Below are 23,539 nucleotides of genomic sequence, written 5' to 3' on the forward strand. Positions count from 1 at the left end.
GATGTAAGGTCAAACTCAACAGCCCCACTTGTTAAACACTTGTATCAAGTCTTAACCAGGTTTATTGCAAAAGGACTCTGTATACTTATTTATCAGTTCTAGTACCTTAATAGCTGCCCGACAACTCATTAAAACATAGAAACACGCATCCTGAGAAGCAAGAACTTCAACCATCCTTTCTGCATATTAGCAACTTGTCACTCCTGAGGTCTGTGAGCAGTCACTTTTAGCTTTCATCCTGAGTGGAAGATGGAATGACTGAAGTGCAAACGCAATATATTATTAGCAGTTTCTTACCAAAAAGGTGGAGGGGGGGAAGTATAAATCAAAGTATTTTATAGAGTGTACTATACAACTCCATAAAAATTGCTTTCCCTTAAACTCTCTCCCCGTATCCAGCGAACCAGTTGGGTGTCTTTGGGCATGATAGTGGCTGTGAGTGTGGGTGGCACACAGATTGGTGTCTTTAGATAAACCCACCAGGTCTGCTTCACTAGCCTCCTGAAGTATACCTGCGGCTGCATTCTGAAACCTCAAGTCGGCTCTGAAATCCTGGGTGAAGCTGTCACCTGTCTCTGGAAAGGCAACTTTTGGATGAGAAGCTCTGGCAATTTCTGCCAACTGCAAAATTCTTGAAGTGTCAGGGTCCTGGGCCTGTAGTGGTGAGATTTTGTCACTTAAGTGGTCGAGGGAATGCTTTTCCTGGTAGCTTTTATGTCCAGCTGTTGGGGTGGGGCAGGTTTCCCACCAGTGGCCTTAGGGGCAGACTGGTTCAGGCTGTTTTCTTCTACCCAACACCAAAACCTTGGACTGTGCTAAACTGTTGCCCAGTGAAGACCTGAGCCGCCAAGCAAGAGAACAGGGCTGCCCCTATGAGTGACTGAACTGTTCAGTGCTCCCAGAAATGTGTTTTCACCCAACAAGCCCCAGATCAAGAATTAAGACCTTAAGGGGCTGGGGATGTGGCTCAAGCGGTAGCGCGCTCGCCTGGCATGCGTGCGGCCCGGGTTCGATCCTCAGCACCGCATACAAAGATGTTGTGTCCACCGAAAGCTAAAAAAAAAAAAAAAAAAGAAAGAAATATTAAAAACTCTCTCTCTCTCTCTCTCTTTAAAAAAAAAGTATTAAGACCTTAAATCTCTCAAGTGTCCTCCAGGCACTGACCCTCCCTGTCCCAAAGGGTCACTTCTAACAACCTAAGTAAGCTTTACCTATTGAAACTTTATATAGAAACTTTATACAGATCTGTATGTAAAATACATGCAGCTTATACTGTAGTTTTCTGGTATCTTTCACTTTATATCATAGGAAATACATCTCTGTTGTCTGTGGCAATATCCATTTTTCATTTCTGCATAGTATTCTATTGCATGAATATATCACAATTCATTGATCCTTTTTCTGTTTATTTGGAAACTTGCTGGTATAGGCTTTTAAAAAAAATATTACTTTAATTGTAAATGGACACAATATCTTAATTTTATTTATTTATTTTTATGTGGTACTGAGGATTTTAACCCAGTGCCTCACGCGTGTGAGGTAAGTACTCTACCGCTGAGCCACAACCCCAGCCCCTGGTACGGCCTTTTGTAAATAATGTTCCTATAAATGTGTTTTTTCAGGGTTCCTCTCTAGTACATGCCTAGGAGTGGTAATGCTGGATCAGAGAACAGGTGCATGTTTAGCTTTAGTAGATACTGATTTCCTAAGTGGCCCTACAAGTTGTAGTCCCACACTAGATTAGGAGAGGTCCTGGAGTTTAGGCAAAGTTGTGTCCTAGTATTCCACTGATGCTGCCATATGTTTTTTGAGCAACTGAGGGAAGAAGTGAATGCACAAGCACCAGCTGCAGAGGACAGTTCTGACTGGGCCAGCTGACCTTTCCTCACAGAACTCATCAGATGCCAGCCTGCGCCTGTGGTTCCTGGGCTAGTTTTTTAAAGATGGAAACTGAAGTCATTGGACTTGTCTTTTTTTTCTTTTTAATTTTTTATACCTTTATTTTATTTATTGATTTTTTTTTAATGTGGTTTTGAGGATCGAACCCAGGGACTCGCATGTGCAAGGTGAGTGCTCTACCTGAGCCACGACCCCAGCCTGTCTTTTTTCCTATAGTAGGCATTTAGTCTTATAAATATCCTAAGTACTTGCTTATTGACATGCCTAAATTCTTATTTACATTTCATTTGTATTTAGTTAAAAATACTTTCATTTGGGCCAGTGCTGTGGCACATGGCTTGGGAGGTTGAGGCAGGAGGATTGTAAGTTAAAAGGCAGCCTCAGCAAAACTGAGGCGCTAAGCAACTCAGTGAGACCATGCCTCTAAATAAAATACAAAACAGAGCTGGGGATGTGGCTCCATGGTCCAGTGCCCTTGAGTTCAATTCCCAGTCCCCTGCCCCAATACTATCATTTGACACATGGGTTACTTAGAAGTGTGTTATTTAGTTGCTAAATATTTGGGGATTTTATAGAAATCTTTTATTAATGTAGATATTTCACATGTCCCAGCATCATTTGTTAAAAAACTATTTTTCTATCATTGAATTATTTTTGTACTCTTGTCAAAAATCAACTGAGCATATGTTTAGGGTTTATTTTTGGATGCTGTCTGTTCCAATGGTCTCTGTCTATTGCGATTCTATTACTACACTGTTTTAAACACTATAGCTTCATTTTATGTTTTAATGTTAGAAATTATGAGCCCTCCCTCTTTGTTACTTTTTCAGCATTCTTTTAGCTATTCCAGGACCTTTCTAATTCCATGTGAATTTTAAATTTAGCTTTTCCACTTCTTAAAAAAATGGCTTTGGAGTTTTGATAGGCATTGCATTGAATCTCAATTTAATTTTCTCTTAAAGAGACTTAAATAATGAGAACAAGTCTTTTACTTTGACCAACATAGTTAGCCATTTCTGGTGTGTTTCATTCTTCCTTGTAGGTTTAGATTTCTGTCTGGTACCATTTTTCTTCCACGTGAGGGATTTTACTTCCATGCCTTGTGTAAAGCAGGTCTGTTGTTGGTAAATTCTTTTGGCTTTTGTGTGTCTGAAATCTTCATCTCACCTTGTTAGTGAGCAATGTCTTCTGGGGGTGGTGGTCTGCTTAGCAGTTGCTGTGCTTTTCAGGGTGTTGCTCCGTTGTCTCTGGCTTGTCATAGAAATCTGCCATCATCCTTTCTTTTTTCCTTTGTAAGGCATGTATTCTCTGCCTGATTTTAATATTTTTGTTGTCACTGGCTTTGGACAATTTTATGTCAAACCTCAGTATAATTGTCTTCATGTTGTGCTTGGGGTTGACAAGCTGCTGATATTTATGGGTTTATAATTTTCATCAAATTTTGGAAAATTTATAAGCTATTTTTTTGGGGGGGAGTCATTTTTGTCTTCAAATATTTTCTCTCTTGTCCCCTTTTCTTCTCCTGTGTTTCTCCAGTTACCCATGCCGTAGGCCCCTTGAAGTTGTCCCACCCTTGACTGGTACTCAGTTTTGTTTGGTTTAATTGTGGGTAGTTTCCTAGGGTAGTTTTGGGTAGGGTTCAGAGTTAATCTTCTTCTGCACAGTGGGTCCGCCGTTAATACCTATTTTTCTCCTCAGAAGGTCTGTTTGATTCTGTTGAATCTTCTGTCCCTGCTTAGTATGATGTACCTTCCCCAGCTCTTGACTTGGGGGACTCGGTTCTGGTACCCTACTTCTCTGCCCAGCTACTCCTTCCATGGCCACATTAGCACTCAGTGCTATTCATTGATGTTTCTTCCTTAGCTTGGTTTGCTGTGGATCTCACCTGGTTCTTCAGGTTTGTTCTATGATGTAATGGCTAGGAAACGTTGATTCTTTCAGGGTTTGTCTTTATTTATTATTTAATTTAATTATTGTTATTATTATTATTGACATTACTGGGACTTGAACCCAGGGTCTCTGTACCACTGAGCTATAGCCCTAGCCCTTTTTATTTTCTATTTCAAGACAGGGTCTTGATAAGTTGCCAGGCTGGCCTTGAACTTGGCAATCCTCCCGCCTCAGCCTCCTGAGTTGCTGGGACTATAGATACGTGAGCCGGCCCAGGGTTTGTCTTTATCCTTTGCTGTGCCATGCCAGAGCAGCGTTTAATTCTGACTGATTTTTGCCAGTCCTTGGAGGGCTCCCTCTGGCCAGTTCTGGTGGGAACTGGCTCTTGTTTTTAGACTTTGTGAGTGGTGGGGATTGTTCCCTCTGGCCCCTGTGTGTCCTTTCGCCTGGCTTCCTCAGCCTGTGCTGACCATCCCACCATCCTTGTTGAAGACTCCTCTGTACACAGGTCTGCCTCTTCTGCCCTGCCTCCTGACTTCCAGCTCCCCCTCCCCCTCCACAGGCCACCACTCCTCCCCCCACCCCAGGCGACTTTTCTGTACCATGACCCGGAAGTTTCTCCTGTGGGGTGAGGACCATTGTGTAGCTTCTATCATCTTGTCACTCATTACCTGGTGCCAATGACCTGATAAAACCACTACTTATTATTCATTCATATTATTTCCATCACTGTTCAGTTTTTTAAAAAAATTTTTCACATAGGAAGTAGATTTGTTCCCTGTGGCCATCTTCTCTGAACTAGAGGCTCTGTTACTTTGTGTATGCAAAGCCATCTGGGGCACCTGAAGGCTCCAGGCTGGGAGCTTGGATGGAAGAGGAGATTCAAGGTCCAGGTCGGCAGGCCTGGACTTGACTGGTGTGTCACAGCGTGTATCCATTGCACCCCAAGAAAGCCTCTGAGATGTCTGCAGCTCCAGTTTCAAGTTTGTGGGTGTGTCCCGAGTTGCGCAGGTGCTGGCGTCCAGTCCGTGCAAGTCAGACCCAGCTGGCCTGGCACTGCCCTGTGCTGGCCTGTGGCCTACAGCCACCCCTTATCTAATGAGGGACTTGGGATGGGAACTGTCACTCAGGCCAGAAGCCCTGGGTTGGGGCCAGTTCCATGTCTAGCTTCCCTTCCCGTGTCCTGCACTGGGCAGCCAGCTTGGGTCAGGTGCTGTGCAAATGTAGCATTTTGTTACTTGGGCCCTTCCCGGGACCGGCATGAGAGTCGGAACAGGAATCACAAAGACGAGCTGCTTTGCGTTGAAGCACAGAGCATTGCTGGGCTGAGGGCAGGTGATCATGCCCCTGTCCCCTTGAGAATAGATGACATGAACATCCATAGATCTGCTGTAAGAGTGTCACAGTGTGAGCCCCAGGCCTCCCCATGCAGTCCCAGAGCCATCCCTGGTTGTCCTACTGGGCTGTAGTGTCTCTTGGTCCATTCCAGTGCTCCCCGCAACATGGGACATACAGCACGTGGCTGCTCCCGGGTGTGCTTGCAGGCAGGGTCTTCTGTCCTTGTGATGACCTGAGGTGGGCCTGTCTTCCCTCTCCTCTTGGCTCCACTCTGGGCCCCATGGAACCTGATGCTCAGACCAGACCTTTTCGCTAGTCCCTGTCGGGAGGGAAGTGGGTTGCCCTCTGTTTCGATTAATGGACGTTAGAAGTCACCTGTTTGGTATCATCCTTGTGTAACACAGTTTTGTACATTCTCCCAGTTGCTTTCTTGGGCTGAATTCCTAGACTTAACGATAAGTAGTAAAGGAAGAAATTGTTCTTTTTTAAGACCAAAAAAAAAAAAAATCATCCATTTTCTTGCTCTTTAGTAGCCCTTCTCTTGATTTTGTTTCGTGCTGTGGGCCTGGTGTCTTGTAAACAGAGGAGGGAGCAGGGAGGACACCTGCTGAGCGCCTGGCCCCTCACAGGGGCACAGAACTGGAGACTAGGCTGGCCAGGGTCCTTAGGACGGGTGTGGGCATGGCACAGCTGCTGACCTCAGAGTGTGGACAGACTTGGGTGTCCCGGGTTAGGCCAGCCCATTGTTGATTGCTCTTACTTAGGGGTTTCTCTCTGAGCCCCAGGGCTTCTCTGTCTGGGACGCAATGGTGTCTTCACCTCTGGGTCTGCACACACTGTGCTGGGCTCTCTGTTTTTTACCCCATTGCCATCCTTGGTTTCTGGGGCTCTGACTGCTCAGGTTTCTTTCAGAACAAGTGAAGGGGGATGGGTCAGCATTAAGTGGCTGGGTGGGAAGATTCCTTACCTCTTGTGTGGGGGAGGGCAGTGCACTTCCCTGAGCCTTGGTTTCCCCACTTGGAGTGGGGAGGAAGTCAAGGTTGTGTGGATAGCCTTGGGGTTGTTCCCCAGTGGAGCAGCCAGGCTTATGGTGTCTGACTCCTGATGGATCTCAGGAGGTTCCGTGTCAGCCCGAAGGATGAGGCCTGGCACTTGGTCCCACTTAGAGGGAGATCCTGCCACACGTGTCTACATGATGTCCTGAACCCAGAACCCTGTTACTGTCCACACTGCTCCCCAGACCCTGTTGGGGTTCATTATGGAGAGGCAGGCTCGCACACCAGCACACAGCACCGCCCACACTGAGGCCCTCACCCCTAGCCTGCTCTCCTGCAGTGAGATCGTCTCCTTGGTTCCGTGGTCCTGGGACAGCAGTGTCATGAGTGTCTGGTCTCCTGATACAGGCATTCGGACAGGCGCACACAAACCACAAGAAGGTGGCTGCAGATGGCGAGAGCCGCGAAGAGAGCCTGCTCCAGGAGTCGGCCTCCAAGGAGCAGTACTATGTGCGGAAGGTGCTGGAGCTGCAGACGGAGCTGAAGCAGCTGCGCAACGTCCTCACCAACACGCAGTCAGAGAACGAGCGCCTCACGTCAGTGGCCCAGGAGCTGAAGGAGGTTTGCTGGTTGGGGGGTACTGTCTGTCACCTGTGATAGTGGCACTGCATGGCAGGTGTGCCTTGGTGCTGTGCTGGCTTTTGTGACTTCTTCCAGGTTCCCCCTTGCCCCTGGTCGTGTTCCCCACAGCTCAGAGGTGAAGGCCTGAGCACTTCATCATCTGGGTTCTGCCCAACTTGCTGGTGAGGCAGGTGCCCTGAGGAGGCCCAGACCAGAGAAGTGATCAGCCCTTTGTGGGGCCCAGGTCTGGTGTCCACAGTGTGCTCCCCTCACTGGGCACTCCCTTACCTGGGGAAGGTTTTATTTCTTCAGGGCGAGACCATTCCTGGAAGGTAGGCCTGCACCAGAGGAGGACGGTGTCACAGGAGAGAGCTGCAGGCCTTAGTCAGGACCCTGGAGGAGCCATGGTCCTATTTGTGGTCTGGTGGCCATAGGGATAAAGATGGGTCTGAGAGCCTGGGAGACGCCTGGCAGTGGAGAGTCCCTATGATCAAGGTGAGGGTGTGGACAGACCTGGGCGTCCCGGGTTAGGCCAGGGACTCTGTCACCAGGAACAGCAGCAGTGACAGAAATTCCCACATGAGCTGCAGTCCTGATTGTGGCCTGAGCTTTTAGCCTCCAGGTTCCCATGGAGATGGGTGGATACTAGCTGTGCTCTTCACTGGGCCTCAAGACCTGGACAGAGCCTTGTCTTCAGGGTCAGCCTCAGTTTCCCACCTGTGTACCCATGTAGTTTCTAAAGCCCCTCAGGGGACACCCGTCTTCTTTGACCCCATATCTTTCAAGGACTTTTGGGCCTATTTTAGCTGTGAGAGCCCCACCCTGGGCCTGCTGTAGCTGTAAGACCAAGAGGTCAGCAGATCATGGGGTACCAGGGTGTGCAGCAGCCAGGGCCCCATAGGCAGCTTGCAGCCCAGCATCCAGGAATTTGGGGACACTGGCCCTGGGGCCAGTGAGCTCTGGGGGCCTGGGGAGGAGCTGGACCTGGGGGACAGCCCTCAGATTCTAGCCACAGTGGTGACATCATTTCCCTGGTAAGTGCTGCTCTGTAAGGGTGGGAGACGAGGCCATCCCGAGGGGGAGACTAGCCACATCTGCCCCTGCTGCCATCCCTTTTATTCTGGCTCCTCTTGTCCTGCAAAGCCAGTGCAGGGATGGGCAAGGGCTCTCTACAGTCCAGCACACCACACCGCCTTCCTTGGCAGCAGAGAGGGCTGGGTGACCCCTGCTGTGCCGGAAATGAGTTCAGTGAGTCAAAGACTGGAGGGGCGGGAGAGTCCTGCTGTTCCTGTTCAAGGCTCAGGAGGAAATCCTGAGTCTCCCTGTGTACCCCTGCCCTCATTTCTTTGGGTCCCCGCCTCTGTCCTTGGTCCTTGTGCCTGTGGCACTCTGTCCTCTTGGGCTTGGCCTCCCGTGTACCTGGCTGGGAAGCCCCCCGCCCCGCCCCCCGTGTCTGGACTCTGCCCATTCCTAGCCACTCCTCAGCTCCTGTTTCCCTGCTGCTTTTGTGTCCTGGTCTGAGCCACTGCTAAGCTCCTTTGTGGCCATGGCACGGCTGTCCTCTCTCACTGTCTGAGGCTTGTGCCTTCATGGGTTGGAGAGGGCACACTTGTGTCTTCCACCCACTGGTCTTGCTGGCCCTCAGTTTGCCCTTTTTGACCCACTACCTTGCCCCTGACAGCTCCTCTGATCCACCCCCCGGCCCAGTGACTACTGGTTAGGTATCTGTCCTCCTCCACACCCAGCACCCCCTGAGAACATGTGAAACTTCATGATACCAAACACGCGTAAACCTGTGTCTGATCCTTCAGACCTGGTCATCCTGGTGACCCTACCAGTGTCCTGTCACACATGAGGAAACAGGCGTGTGAAGTGGCTCTGGGGTTCTGTCTCCTGATGTCTGTGCTGTGTGGGGGACCTGAGGTGGACATCTTGTCAGCTTTCTGGGGGGTTTGGGGCCCCTGGTAGGTGGATGAGCATCTTAGGAATATTCTGGACAGGATTGAGAAGGACATGGCCTCATTTCCCAGATGGAGAAGCAGAGGCCAGAGAACTTCATGCAGGCAGGGAGAGCAGGGCCCGTGCATACACTAAGGCCTAGTGAGCTGCCGGGCTGCCTTGTGCCATCAGGGCAGACATAGTGTCCTGGGTGGGTGGGGTTGGGGACTCTGGGGGTTCAGTAAGGAGGATAGCCAACACCCCTGCATACTGGCTCTTGCTGGGTGGTCCCAAGGAAGGGAAAGCTGCGATGGAACCCAGCTGGTTGGGTCTAAGTCCGTGCCCCTGCCCTACCCAACCAGTGTAGTTCTTCACAGAGCAGAGCCTGTCCTCTGTAGCATCTCTGTTGTGCTGATGTCACACCAGCTCACCTGTCACAAGGTGGTTACCTGGGGAAAGCTAACCCTCCAGTGGCCAGTCAGAGCCTGCTTGAGCTCTCTGCAATTGGGTGTGTGCTGGGTGGTGGTGCCAGGCGGCAGACCAGCTGAATCTTGGTGCCTACGCGGGTGTGTCAGGGATGGAAGGAAGCATGGTTGCCCTGGAATGAAATTGCAGGTGTTTGGGTGCCCTCACTGCCATGTGGTATTGCCAGGCCAGTGCGTGACTTGTGTATGCCTCTCTGTTCTTGTGTCTTACCACATACCCATAGGCCTGCATGGGCCCAAAGACTCTTGACCAGCAGAAGGCTCTGTCATGGCTGACACCCTGGATTCCCTGCCTAGTGATGGTGCAGAGGCAGAGCTTCTAGAGTGTTCTGCCATGGCCAGGCTGGTGGACGGTGCTGAGGACTTGCACAGATGGCACAGACAGGGCCACAGCAGTGCAGTACTCCCCGTGCCTGGGGTCCCTGGTGTTACCAGGCTTCCATCCTGGCCATCTGCTGCTGTCTTCAGTTTGGCAGCTCGCCATCTTTCTGCCCCTCCCCTGAAAACACCTCCAGCCCTTCTCTCTCACCACCTGGAGGATCTCCTAGGTCTACCAGTTTTGATGCACAGACCTGGGGAGTTTATGGGACTCAGGACCTTTCCCTCGGCCCCCATTCCACCTGAGCATCCAGCCATGTCCACCTGTCTGAGCACTGCTGCTTGCCATGAGCATTAGCAGAGAAAGGGCAGGGGTTGGGGAACACTTCTGGCAGAGGGGCCTGAGCCCCCATGGAACATGAAGAGCCCGATGCTTTGGTTGCATGGCACCTCCAGGCTGTCGAGAGGGGCCTGTGGTCCTTCCTGTGGCTGTGCTGGGGCTGTTTTCTCTCCCTCCATCCCAGCACATGCCTCACCCGCCCTCTCCTCCTGCCTGAGGTTTTGTGAGACTTGGCCTTCTCTTCCTCTCTGCGTGTTGTCCCTTTCTCTTGGTGTTGGCTCTGGCGCCTCCTTGGGTTACCTCATGAGAGGGCTGTGTGTCGCTTTGTCATAAATTTTAAATATGATCTTTGTTCTGAGTGGTAAGCATTTATTTCTCAGTGGAGCTTATATCCTGACTCCCCCTTCCGTGGCCTTCCTTGTTTCTTTCTTTCTCTTCCTCTTGTGTGGTCCTGTTTCATTTTACTGACCCAGCGCTGCTGTTTTGTGTGTGCCTGCATGGCATCTTGGAGTCTCATCACTAAGGTGTGCTCGAGCCCTTCAGATGAACGCATGATAAAGTGACTAGAAGCAAATCCCACATAAACTGTGAGTGGGAAGCATCAGTGAGGACAGAGCTTTGGGTCCAGGGTGGGAACAGGGCTTCTGGTTAAGGGCTCTGGAGCAGGGGCATTGTTAGCCTGGGGATGCCACCCGGGCACTAGGAGCAGGGGACAGGAAGGGAGTAGAGTGCAGGGAGGGGATGGAGGCTTATCTGGGTTGTTGAATTTGCACCCAGGGAACATTGGCAGTGTCTGGAGTCACCTTCAGATACTACAGTGCAGGAGGGGCTGCCTCTGGTGGACAGAGCTCAGGGAGCTGTTGAGCGGACCCTGCAGCGTCCAGGGCAGCCCCCATCGCCAACACCTGGCCCCGAGCATCTCCAGGGCTGAGGTGGAGGCATGTGGTTCCAGGTGCGTGATGTGGGCATTAGCAGGTTGAGAATTCCCGCAGTCTGGGTTGCCTCCTGTTTACCCTAGCCCTGCCCAGGCCTCTCCCTTTCTGACTCCTCACAGGTGACTTGGAGCCCAGAACAGGCTTTGTTGAGATTATGCACACCCTATGCAACTTATCTGCTTACAGTGTGCGATCAGGAGTTTTAGCAAATATTTACACATGTGTGCCTTTCGGTAGTCCTTTATTTATTTTTTGTGTAGTGCTGGGATTGAGCCTAGGGCCTTGTACATGCTAGGGAAGCCCTACACCACAGAGCTACACCCCCAGCCCTTAAAGTCAACTTCAGAAGATTTTATCGCTTCAAAAAGAAACCCCATTCACAATCAGTCCCATCCCCCCTGGCACCCACTAATCCACTTTCTGTCTATGGATTTGCCTGTTCTGGACATTTCATATAATGGATTCATACAACGTGTGGCCTCTTGTGACTGGCTTCTTTCACTCAGTAGAATGTCTTCAGGGTTCATTCGTGTTGTAGCAAGCGTCAAGACGTCATTCCTTATTTTGGCTGAATACCATTCCATTATATGGATAGACCACATTTTGTTTACTCATTCACCCGTTGATGGATGTTTGGATTGCTTCCACCTTTTGACTGGGAACATTTGTGTACAGGATTCTGTGTGGATGTGTGTTCGTTTCTCTAGGTTAACTATTTGAGCAGACGTGTGCCATAGCATCACCATTTACTAGCCCACCAACCGGGTGACCCCATCTTACAGATGGAGCGCTGAGGCTCAGAGCAGGCTGAGTCACTTGCCAGGGGTTCCTCGGCTTTGAAGGGCTGAGAGACTCTGACTCAGGACCATGTGCTCTTCCCTACACACCATACTGCCTTGGGCTGCTTCTCCCTGTCAGGTGGCCACACTGGTGCCCAAGGGACTGGATCCTAAGTCCTGGTGCTGTGGTATGCCTGTGTGTCTGCCTACACTGAGCTCCTCTTATGCCACTTACAGGCAAACATGGTGGGGCTGGCCACAGAGGTCACTCATGCCCACATTTTTACTGCCCTGGCAGATCAACCAGAATGTGGAGATCCAGCGCAGCCGCCTGCGGGATGACATCAAGGAATACAAGTTCCGGGAGGCCCGCCTGCTGCAGGACTACTCCGAACTGGAGGAAGAGAACATCAGCCTACAGAAGCAAGTGTCTGTGCTCAGACAGAACCAGGCGAGTCTGAGGGTGTGGGTGGGCACACAGATCAGCTCTGGGTCTCAGCCCTCTTGCCCACCCCTGTCCTCTGTCTCCTGTCTCTCTCCACGTACCTGAGGCCCAGAACCAGCACACTACAGTGGAGGCAGGGGATACAGCCAAGAGGGCCTCGACTCTCCAGGGCCACAAAACAAAGCCTGTGGCTGCAGTGCTGCAGAGGATAGAGTGGTGGCACCAGAACCCTCTAGGCTCTGTCCCCTCGCGGGTGCTGACATGATGCCTGAAATATTGCCATGCCTCCACCTGCGGCAGGGATGAAGAGGGCCCTCTCTGTGATGACACAGGTGCCCGGGCTCTGGGGACCACTCAAGCCCTGAATGTGCCTCCCCCTCTCCGAGAGCCACAGCCCTGCAGAGAACTTTTTCTCAAGAAATTCTAAACTTTGTTCAGGACTGCTTTCCTCAGAACCCCTCTCCCATCCAGCTCCTCTCAGCAGAAGGTGTTACCATCAGTAGCCCAATATTTATATCCTGGGTGAGCAGCTTGTGTGTTTATGCCACAGTCTGTGTTTACAAAGGCAAGTGGGGAGCAGATTATGCTCCCCAGGAACTACAAGGACAGCTCACAGCCTCTGTTCTGCAGTGACAGCTCATGCCTGCATGTGGTAATAGCAGTTGTCCACGAGTAGGTATCGTTTGGTCCTTGGTCATTACTGTCTGTAGAAGCAGCCCATAGCATCTGAGGAGGAAGTTGCGAGTGGGAGAGACCCTGTCTTTGATGAAGTCACCCCTTTCCCCAGCATTCCTCGCCTACCAGTTTTGGACACTAAGGTTCAGGTCTCCACCTCTTGTGAGCACACCCTAGGATACGATGCCACCTGTCCTGTCCAGAACCCATGGATTCATTCAGTTCTTCATTTTATTGTTTTTTTTGTTTGTTTGTTTTTGAAAAAATATTATAGACTAAGGCATGTTTTTTAAAATTGCCCAAAAGTGGGGAAAAAAAAATTGTCCAAATGTCCTGACTCCTCACATTAAGCATCACTTTATGTCTTCTCTTTTCCTGTTCACTGCAAATACATTTTCAAATCAATGAGACTGATTGTGCTTTCCACCCACCCTCTAATTCCCTGAGGCCTGCAGTTCTGAGGGTTTGGTTGGTGCTGAGACATTCTCCTTCAGGGGAATTTCAGTTCCTTCATTTTGAAATAATAGCCATAGCACACATAGGAGTATATATTTTATGTGCCTTAAGATCCTTGGTTGGCTATTAATGTTAACTAAGTAATTTTGTAGATTTTTTTTTAATTGTAGATGGACACAATATTTTTATTTTACTTATATGTGGTGCTGAGGTTCAAATCCAGTGCCTCACACATGCTAGGCGAGCGCTCTACCACTGAGCCACAACCTTAGCTCCAATTTTGTAGAATTTTAATCAACACACTTGGTGATATTTTTAAGAAACCTTGTAGAAATTTGGCAGCATAGATGCGTGTTCTCAGGGCCATAGCAGCGCAGGCTGCCCGTGTCTGGTGTTGGTGTTGTCCACCCTCATGGTTCCTGCTAGTGGGCTGGGTGTTTCTGTGCATGTGCGTCCCATGCCCTGGAATGCTCTTGGCATCTACATCCCTTGATGGAGTAAATGGCATTGGCCTCTGCCTCCTCTGCAGGATGGTGCTTCACCATGAGGGTCACCTCACATTTTGTGGTACATTCTACTGATCCGTCAGACCTAAGCAGGGCCTCCGAGTCACCTTGACGGGGAGTATTAATGCTCTTTCTCAGGTGGAGTTTGAGGGCCTCAAGCATGAGATCAAGCGCCTAGAGGAGGAGACTGAGTACCTGAACAGCCAGCTAGAAGACGCCATCCGGCTCAAGGAGATTTCAGAACGGCAGCTGGAGGAGGCTCTAGAGACACTGAAGACGGAGCGGGAGCAGAAGAATAGTCTGCGCAAGGAGCTGTCGCACTACATGAGCATCAACGACTCCTTCTACACCAGCCACCTGCAGGTCTCCCTGGATGGCCTCAAGTTCAGTGATGACACTGCTGCCGAGCCCAACAATGATGCCGAGGCCCTAGTCAATGGCTTTGAGCACGGTGGCCTGGCTAAGCCATCACTGGACAATAAGACGTCCACACCCAGGAAGGATGGGCTGGCACCCCCCTCCCCCAGCCTCGTCTCTGACCTGCTCAGCGAGCTCCACATCTCTGAGATCCAGAAGCTGAAGCAGCAGCTGGTGCAGGTGAGCAGGCAGCCCCCCCCTCCACCCCCACCCAGGGCTGGCAGATCTGCACGCACCACCGCAGCTGGGCTCTCCTGGCACCTCACTAATGTTAACTTACTCCCACTGATTTTAAATGGTGTCACTAGCATGACTGAAACTCCAGTAGAACGAAGTGGAGTCCCAAAGAAGGAGGCTCCTGATTATTAGGTGAGGTTTGACACCTTTTGCTCATATTGTTCCTCAGTACCCACATAGTGTCCCCGTGAAGTGCATAATGCTGGCTGGTATTACATGTCCCCTCACTCCAAAAGACCACAGGCCACAGTGACAACAGGGCCATGTGTGGGCTCATCTCCTGGGAGATTGCTCTTGATGCAGCAAATAATCAGGTGCCTTCCACAGAGTGGGGCAGGACAGTTGGCAGAGCCCCTGTCATTCAGAGCAGAGAGCTAGGGCAGCGAGAGTCCCCGTCAACCTGTTCTGCCAACTTGTTGCTCTGCATTCTGAGCTTACTCTCCTTCAGCAGGGGTGGAGGGAGCCCTCAGGGATGACCACCATTGCTGGGGATGGGAGCATTCTGAGGATCTACTGCAAATTCTGTCCACTTTGCACCCTGCATGTTGCTGAAGGCCTGGTCAGGGAACCCCCAGGCCCATCCTGGCACAGACCAGGATGTATTGCTGGGCCACCCTGGAAGTCCTCTCACAGGCTCGCCTGCTGTTGTGCCTTTGTAGATGGAGCGGGAGAAGGTGGGCCTACTGGCCACACTGCAGGACACGCAGAAGCAGCTGGAGCAAGCTCGGGGAGCCCTATCCGAGCAGCATGAGAAGGTGAGCCGCCTCACAGAGAATGTGAGCGCCCTGCGGCGCCTGCAGGCCAGCAAGGAGCGGCAGACAGCCCTGGACAATGAGAAGGACCGCGATAGCCACGAGGATGGTGACTACTATGAAGTAGACATCAATGGGCCCGAGATCCTGGCCTGCAAGTACCATGTGGCTGTGGCCGAGGCTGGTGAGCTCCGTGAGCAGCTCAAGGCATTGCGTAACACACACGAAGCTGCTGAGGTCCAACACGCAGAGGAGAAAGGCCGCTATGAGGCTGAGGGCCAGGCACTCACCGAGAAGGTCTCCCTGCTGGAGAAGGCCAGCCGCCAGGATCGGGAGCTACTGGCCCGGCTGGAGAAGGAGCTGAAGAAGGTGAGCGATGTGGCTGGCGAGACGCAGGGCAGCCTGAGCGTGGCCCAGGATGAGCTGGTCACCTTCAGTGAGGAGCTGGCCAATCTCTACCACCACGTGTGCATGTGCAACAACGAGACCCCCAACCGTGTCATGCTGGACTACTACCGCGAGGGCCAGGGCGGGGCCGGCCGCACCAGCCCTGGCCGCACCAGCCCCGAGGGCCGCGGGCGCCGCTCACCCATCCTCCTGCCCAAGGGGCTGCTGGCCACAGAGGTGGGCCGAGCAGATAGTGCAGCTGGGGACAGCAGCCCCTCACCCAGCTCTTCACTGCCGTCACCCCTGAGTGATCCCCGCCGGGAGCCCATGAACATCTACAACCTGATTGCTATCATCCGCGACCAGATCAAGCACCTGCAGGCTGCCGTGGACCGCACAACAGAGCTGTCCCGGCAGCGCATTGCCTCTCAGGAGCTGGGCCCTGCTGTGGACAAGGACAAGGAGGCGCTCATGGAGGAGATCCTCAAGCTGAAGTCGCTGCTCAGCACCAAGAGGGAACAGATCACCACGCTGCGCACTGTGCTCAAGGCTAACAAGCAGGTGAGATGGGACTGGCCTGGTGGACGCTTCTTACCCTGGTCTCCAACCTCCTCCTGCTGCAGGGCCTCTTGGGCTTCCCACAAGATAGGACTGACTCTGTGTCAGTGTAGGCTCCTGCCTTCTGCCTGCCAATGGCTCCCAGCTAGAGGGTGGAATGGGCGGGCACACTTGAGGGTCCCTTCAACCAGAGCAGCTTGGCTAGTAAAAAACTGCCGCCGAGCGCCTTCCACCAGCTCTGAGGTGGAAGTAAAATGTGAGGACCCAGCGTGATTGCCCTGGAGAGAGCCATGTGGACTTTGTGGGATCCCCAAGGCAGATTGCGGGGTGCACAGTCTTCCTATACTGGTGAGGATAGTGAGTGGAACTCAGTGAGGAAAACTGAAATGAGGCATGGCTGCTGGAGCCTGTCCCCAGGGGTCCATGGAGGGAGGTGTCTCCCAGGTAATGTTCTTTGTGGGTGCAGCACACCTGAGACCCAGGGTGCCCCTGTGAACCTAAAGCATCTCCAGGACGGCCTCACACCCTTCACCTACTCGCCCTGCACCTGTCTGTCCCTTAGACGGCTGAAGTGGCCCTTGCCAACCTGAAGAGCAAGTATGAGAATGAGAAGGCCATGGTGACCGAGACCATGATGAAGCTACGTAACGAGCTCAAGGCCCTCAAGGAAGACGCAGCCACTTTCTCCTCGCTGCGTGCCATGTTCGCCACCAGGTAACTGCAGTACCCACAACCCTTCCTTTTTTTCAGCCTCTCCCTGCCTGAGGCCCACAGCCCTGCTGGCCTGGCAGGGCTCGTGTCCAGCTTCTTCAGGGGCCAGTGCAACTCAGGGTTTGGGGAGGACTGCCCCAGTCCATCCCTGGCATATGGCTCAAGTTGGTGAGAAGGAGGAGTGAGGAGATACAAGGACCTGCAGCATCAAGGTCCCCAGCTGTCTGTGCCTCAGCTTCCCAAGCGTCTCGTGGGCAGGTGCCCAGGTGGGAACATGCCTGGCAGGCACCACGTGCTGACGTTCATTGAGGGTGTGCAGTCCTTCCCATTCTTGTCGCTGCCTGGCCTGGCCCCAGCAGCCCAGTTCTGTAGGCTCTTTCTAATTTTGCTATTAGTAAAAACCTGGCAGATTCAATTAGTTTTGCTGTGAGTATAAGGAAGCTCAGGAGCAAAGGGACCAAGTGGAATGAGCTTTGTGGATAAACGGGATCCAAGAGTTACAAGTGCTAACTCAGGTCCAGTGGATGATAAGTCCTGAATTAGGTTGTAAGGCTCATAACAAAGAGTTCAAGTTTGTAGATCCCCCACCCTGCCTATTATGAGGGTCCTGAGATAGTCTGAAGGCCACTGTGTGTTTACACCCCTCCCAGGCTGGGGGAGATCAGATCCCAAGAATGGAAAACAGGTCGCCTGCCTTTTACCATTCAAAGGCAGACAGCACCACCTGCTGGTAGGTGTTGGGATGGCATTGTGGGGGATATCTCCACCCTCCAACCCCTCAGAACCTGGTCAACCCAGCCATTTCCTATGGTGGATAAGAAAGTGGAGACGCTGAGGGTTGACAGGATGGGAGCTGGGCCAGAAACTGCTTCTTGTATCCCAGGCCAGTCACTCCCAGTTTCTCAGACTTCCATGGGGAGGCCCTGCCAGGGTAGACAGGGATGAGGAGAGTTCCAGGGTTTCTCTAGAAGTTTCTTTTCTTCCTGGGATGTAGGAAAGTTCTTGGGGAAGGGTCAAATGACTCCTTGGCATATGGCATGTGGACCCTAGTCTTTTAAACTTGTTTTATTTAAAGACCTGACTTCAAAGGCTGGGGCTGTAGCTCAGTTGGTAATGTGCTTGCCTTGCATGCACAAGGCCCTGGGTTCCATCCTCAGTACCACCATAAATATAAATAGAGACCTGACTTCAGATGGACCCAGAGTTCTAAACCTGTGAGTAAGGCAGTGCAGGTATGTTACTGAGAGGGTGCTGGCAGAGGGTGGTTCACAGTAAGTAGGCACCCAGAGGGCAGGGATGTGGGACGGGCATGGAGGGGCTATGCTCAGTGCATGGCATGTCCCCCACCATCCTGTAGCCCTGAGGCTTAACCTGCCTGATGTCTCAGCACTTCCCCCAGGCCCTCATGGGAGAGGGATGCCAGGAACAGAATAGAGTAGGTGTTTCTCTTTCCTCCCCAGCCTGCACCTGGGTGGGGCCAACGTGTCACAGTAGGTGGAGGCCCAGGTACCGGGATGGTGTTGTGTACAGAATCCACATGTTCCTTTCCCTGGCCCTGGGTGTTGTTCAGCACGGACTTGCCAAGTACCAGCAGTGTGCTTACTGTGGGAACAAACCCAGTCCTGCCTTGGCTTTATTCTCAGACCCTGAGAGCCAGTGATGTCTTGGGTACCTGAACCACCTTGTGGCCTTAAAGTCAGAAGAGCCAAATTGCTCAGGGTCATAACCTTCTTATAGGAATGTCTTTTAAACAAATGGCAAAATAGCCCTTTCCCCTGCCCCAAAAAGGCAGGACAAAATTTAAACCAACTTTACAGGGCTATGCTGCCTGGGATCGAGCACCCCTCTGACCCTAGTCGGGACTCCTGCCCTTGCTAGAAGAAATCAGAACTTGTCTCGTCCCTCAGCTCCCGCCCCAACTCAGCGGCCCCGTGAGGGACAGCCCTCCCCTGCCTGGCCCTTTAGCTGTGCTCTTGGTCCCCATAGATGTGACGAGTATATCACACAGTTGGATGAGATGCAGCGGCAACTGGCCGCCGCGGAGGATGAGAAGAAGACACTTAACTCCCTGCTGCGCATGGCCATCCAGCAGAAGCTAGCGCTGACCCAACGGCTGGAGCTGCTCGAGTTGGACCACGAGCAGACCCGACGGGGCCGTTCCAAGGCCACCCCCAAAGCCAAGCCAGTCACCCCGAGCGTAAGTCACACCTGTGCCTGTGCCAGTGACAGGGCTGAGGGCACTGGGCTCTCCAACCAGGTGTTCTGCAGTGAGAAGCACAGCATTTACTGTGATTAGGGCTGTGGGGGCGCCGCACGCTGCAGCTAACGTCTGCTTCACCTCAACTAACCCAGCAGCAGCGGGACAGCGGTGCTAGGCCGGTCTTAACGTGACTAATGCACAGAGGGCAGGATTCTAGCCGAGCAGCAGCATGGGGCACATCTGTCACCAGGATGCTCCTGTGAGCTTTCTGTCGCTTCTTCCTTCTCAGCCCCCTCAGGAGCTCCTGGTGTCAGCTGTTGTCTTGGTGGGATCCCAGAGGTGGGGGTGGAGCTGTGCTCCATTACTGAAGACAAGTGCAAGAAGTGTCTTCCGGGGCCCCAGGCACTATCGGGAAAACGCAATGGAAAGAGTCCCGGTCCTGCTCCCTTGGGACCCTCAGAGGGGCAGAACCTGAATTGAAACTTGCATGTTCCTCGCATGTGTCTAATGTCAGCACCTGAAAGCAGTTGTAGAAGGTTCTGGCATCCAGCCTCGGGATGGCTCTGTGGTTGGCATAGTTTTAAGGAAAGAGTTATGTTGTAGTCTTTTGCAGGATCTCACTGCAAATCACATTCAGGACAAAAGTACAGAATTTCATCCCCAGACCAAGAGAAGAGTGGCCCTGAGCTCCTGCATTCTGCAGACAAGACTCACGTCTCAGACACAGCCGACTGTGGGTAGCACAGGAGAGCAAAGCTCAGCAGCCCTGGTTTCTGAGATTTACATGCTGGTCTGGTGGCCCTGTGAGGTCCCAATTGACAGGGCCCAAGGCCTAGGGTTTCCTTTTTTAATAAGAAAAGTGTTCCAAGTGCCTGGCCAGTTCTTGGTCCTCCGTGTGACGCCTGTCCTGTTGTATTTGGATAACCCAGGCTGCCCATTTTCAGGCCTTCCTCCCAAGGAGTTTCCGACCTGAAGAAACAGGGCTTTGAGAACTGCAGCCTGAAGTCTGAGCTGCCAGCGGGCTCGGCTGAACTGCAGGATACAGGTGTAGCAGAGCCCAGCCTTGTTCTGGGAGAGCTTTGCATGGTCCCGGGGCTGGTTCCCTGGCTGGCAGGTAGGAGGTGTGTGGTTCTCTATTTAGTGCAATTTGGGGGTGGTGACAGAGGAAAGCTAGCCAAGGGCTTTCTTATATGGGGAGGCTCTGTCCACGCCAGAGCTGTGGCATCAGGCATCTGAGTTCACACGTTCTGAAGCAGAACTCTTCTCAGTATTTTTCTCCTGATCCCTTTCGGGGGCAGCTGGACCTGAGGCTACTGTCTGCTCCCAATTGCTGCTTCCCTAAGGGAAGGGGACTAGCGTTGCCTGGTGCGAGGCCATGTTGTCCTCAATAGCCGTCTGCCCACCACCCGCTCTTCTCTTTGGTGCCGAAGGTGGCTCGGTCTCCTCTGGATTCTGGACACCACACAGTGCAGAACAGCTGGGGTGCAGAACAAGCCATGTGTCCCCTGCATGACCATCCTGGGGATGGCTGCCCGCATGCCTACCCACCTTCTTCCTTGCTGTCTCCTCGCCAGGCCAGCACGCAGCTTCTCTTGTACTTGTAATGGGCTTTGCGGGCACTCGGAGCCACCGGTCCCCCTAACACACACGCAGGTCTCCCTCGCCAACTAACGGGCTCGCACATGCCCAGCACGATCAGAGTTTTAGTTGTCGAGTGAACAGGAAGCAACAGGTGACCAATTTCTAACTCTTTCTTGTTTTCTCCCATTTTCAGCTGTAGAGTAGCTGCTGGGGAGGACGTGGCTACCCGGCCCTGTTACACCGCAGCCCCTTCCCCTCCCCTCCCATGGCCATGCAGAGGAAGGAAGGGCAACCTAAAAGTCCACTTAGAAACGTTTTGGCTATGCCACTGCAATTCTTTTCAAAATAGCATTCTCCGAGGTTTTAATGGGAGTAAAAAAAAAAAAAAAAAAAAAAAGCTTTAATATTGAGAATGCTGCGAGCTACTGCCTGAAAAGTCCTCTGCTTGGCCGAAGAACCTGCTTCCACAGCCCCCGCAGGCTTCTCGGAGCTCACGGGAACGCCCACCGTGGGCCTCCTTAGTATACACGTTCCTTTTTTATCCGATCAACCTGTGCACTTTTGATATTTTGATATTATACTTGCTTCCTTGATTCCTCGCGTAGACAGTCTCAGATGCCGTGGTCTGTGGTCGTGGTCCTGTAGCTGTCCGTCTTAGCTCCTGGCGTGTTGATCTGGTGTCAGCACGAGACAGAGCTGTGTGCTCCGTAGTGTGTAGCTCTAGACTGGAAAGGAGGCTTCAACCCAGCAAGGAGCTCAGCTCGTGTATCCACGCTGTGGTTCAGCCTTTTAGGTTTTACGGCGTTACGGCTCATGTTTGAAATTACAGATTTTAAATGCCATGTTCATTAAGAAATCCAGGGTATTTCGATTCTGGGGTTTTTCATATTGTATTATTATTATTCTTAGGAATAGTTCAATGTAACAAGAAGAAAACTTGACCTTTGCTCTGGTTAAAACAGTAATAGGCACTTGAAAAAAAAAGATAAATTATTGAATGAGTAGTATTACCTACAAATTCCAGAGTTGTCTGGGTTTTAGGACATTGTGAAGCATGACTGATTAACAGAATTTTATACAACTGTACCAGTGAAATTCCAAATTGGAATTGTTTTGTTACTCTGGTTGTTGTGCCAAATTGTGGTACACTTAGAAAATTCTACAGTTGTCGATTTTTTGGGTGTTCTATTTCAACGCCTTTTTGTTAGTAATCATTGCCAGTAGTGCCTTCATCAGTTAAGGGAGGTGTCCCAGCGAAGTTGATTCTCTACAATGTGCAGTGAAGAGCTAATTGGGAATGCTGAAGGCCAGTGTGGACCAACAGGTGGGAGCGGCACTCACCTCACACCTGTACCTGGGCATCTTCATTGAGGGAGAGAAAACAGTGATTGTACAAAATTCTGTTAGTCAGTGATTCTTTACTTGCAAATTCAGGGGCTTAGAAAACAAAACCACAAAACCTTGAGTGTGTTTTGGGAACCAAATGGACTTTATGGGACAAGCTAAGCAAGCTGTACGAACACCACGTTTGTGAAGAGCTGAGGGCGTTGAGAGAGCCGGCGTAGTCGGCACGTGAGTGGGGGACGAGGGTTAACCATAGTATTCTTTGCAAATGTGAAAACAAGACATTATATCTTCTCTTGCTTGGTGTAACTAATCACTGTTAATTTCAGGAAACAGAACTCATTAAAGCTCCTTAGCAAACCAGGTCTGCATCCTGTTCTGTTTGCTGAGTGAGGTTCACGGGTGTGGTCAGATTGGTACTATTGGAGGAAGAGAAGCTGTCCTCCATCCTCCAAAAAAAGGGACAAATTGTAATAATATAAATTGCAAGAATCAAAGAATTCTGTTTCCTGGAATGAGCATTTCTTATTCCTAGTTGTTGGGACTCCTATTTTTACCTTCTGTTACAGTGTTGATTCATAAGAAATATTGTTACATTTGAGATAACTTCATCTGTATGGGGTATTTATTTGCAATGATGTCTAAGTACTGTATTTTTTCTGTGCATTACCTTAGTGTCAGAATGTTGGTCTTTATTTTAAAGTCATATGCATGTCTTCCTGCCAAGGAACCTTTACACAGACCCAAACAAACAAATAATAATAAGCAAATGCCTTCAATTTCTGAGAAAATGAGGCAGAGCATGGAAAAGGAATAGGAAGGAGAAATTAATTGAAACTCTCTGGACACAGACATGTGACACAAATGTCTACAAAGCCAGCATGCATAGGAACCGCGGGCCTGGGTAAAGAGTCACGTTGGTAGGACCAATAAATAAAGAATAATAAAAAGATGAAGCACATCGCTCGCCGTCTGTGGTTGCTTTGACCCCTGTTCTGAGTGACTGGTTCCAGCAGCACACAGTAAGGTCAGCACCTCAAAGCCCGCCAGCCTATCGGGTGACCCTGGTTCTGGGAACTGGAAAAAACATGGGGGTCCATCCTCTCAGGGGTGTGGGGAGGAGACAGTCAGGCACATCCCCCAGGGTCCAGTCGGCACTGAAAATATCCAGCCGAGGCCACCAGGATATACTGTATTTGTACAGATGATAACTTCGAGTAGCCTGCATGTGGAAGCAGTGGTTGGATAATGTGGAAGCCCGGCCGGCTCTCTGGACCAGGAGTGAATAGATTCAGGCAACAAGGGTTACCTGTTTAACAACACAGAGCCTGTTTAACTGGGGGAATGTTCAAAGGTAAACTGGGAGCACTGGAATGATTGCCATGGGTGTGGGAAAAGGGAACAGTGTCCTAGCTACAGGGAATGCAGATACTAGGGTACGCTGTGGTTTCCTCTTGAGAACCTCACTCTGCAGAGGATTATCCCAGGCCTCGTCTCCCTCTAGGACCCCTCTTTAGTAGCAGTGCCATGACCTGTTTTCAGTGAACTATTCTTTCTGGTTGAACAGAAGAGACTGTTGTTCCAGTGGGCCCAGGAAAAGTTTGAACAGACCCCTCAGCTGATCTGGAGGAAGACCTTAAAGAGGAGGGAGGCCTGAGGCACCAGCGCCCAGTGGGCAGTCACCTTTCCAGGGGGTTGGCCTGCACCCTCAGCCCCCACCTGTGTGTGCCAC

General features: G+C 51.3%; 1 protein-coding gene across 2 annotated transcripts in view; it reads left to right on the forward strand.

Annotated features, from left to right (window-relative positions):
- The window catches only part of Bicd2 (BICD cargo adaptor 2), a 47,624-nt gene extending 24,856 nt beyond the window's left edge, over window positions 1-22,768 (forward strand). The window contains exons 2-8 of one of the 2 annotated variants that reach the window (XM_046457715.2): window positions 6,531-6,743; window positions 11,837-11,989; window positions 13,759-14,217; window positions 14,934-15,974; window positions 16,534-16,685; window positions 18,669-18,879; window positions 20,657-22,768. In XM_046457715.2, coding sequence (XP_046313671.1) covers window positions 6,531-6,743; window positions 11,837-11,989; window positions 13,759-14,217; window positions 14,934-15,974; window positions 16,534-16,685; window positions 18,669-18,879; window positions 20,657-20,662 — 2,235 coding nt within the window. In that variant the 3' untranslated portion in view covers window positions 20,663-22,768. Of the gene's footprint in view, window positions 1-6,530; window positions 6,744-11,836; window positions 11,990-13,758; window positions 14,218-14,933; window positions 15,975-16,533; window positions 16,686-18,668 lie in introns of both variants that reach the window. The other variant, XM_046457714.2, reaches the window with a different exon arrangement.
- Window positions 22,769-23,539: the final 771 nt, after the last annotated feature.

Source organism: Marmota monax, unplaced genomic scaffold (assembly GCF_021218885.2).
Source record: "Marmota monax isolate L192 unplaced genomic scaffold, Marmota_monax_Labrador192_F-V1.1 WCK01_AAM20220418_F8-fsc00231, whole genome shotgun sequence".
Taxonomy (NCBI): domain Eukaryota; kingdom Metazoa; phylum Chordata; class Mammalia; order Rodentia; family Sciuridae; genus Marmota; species Marmota monax.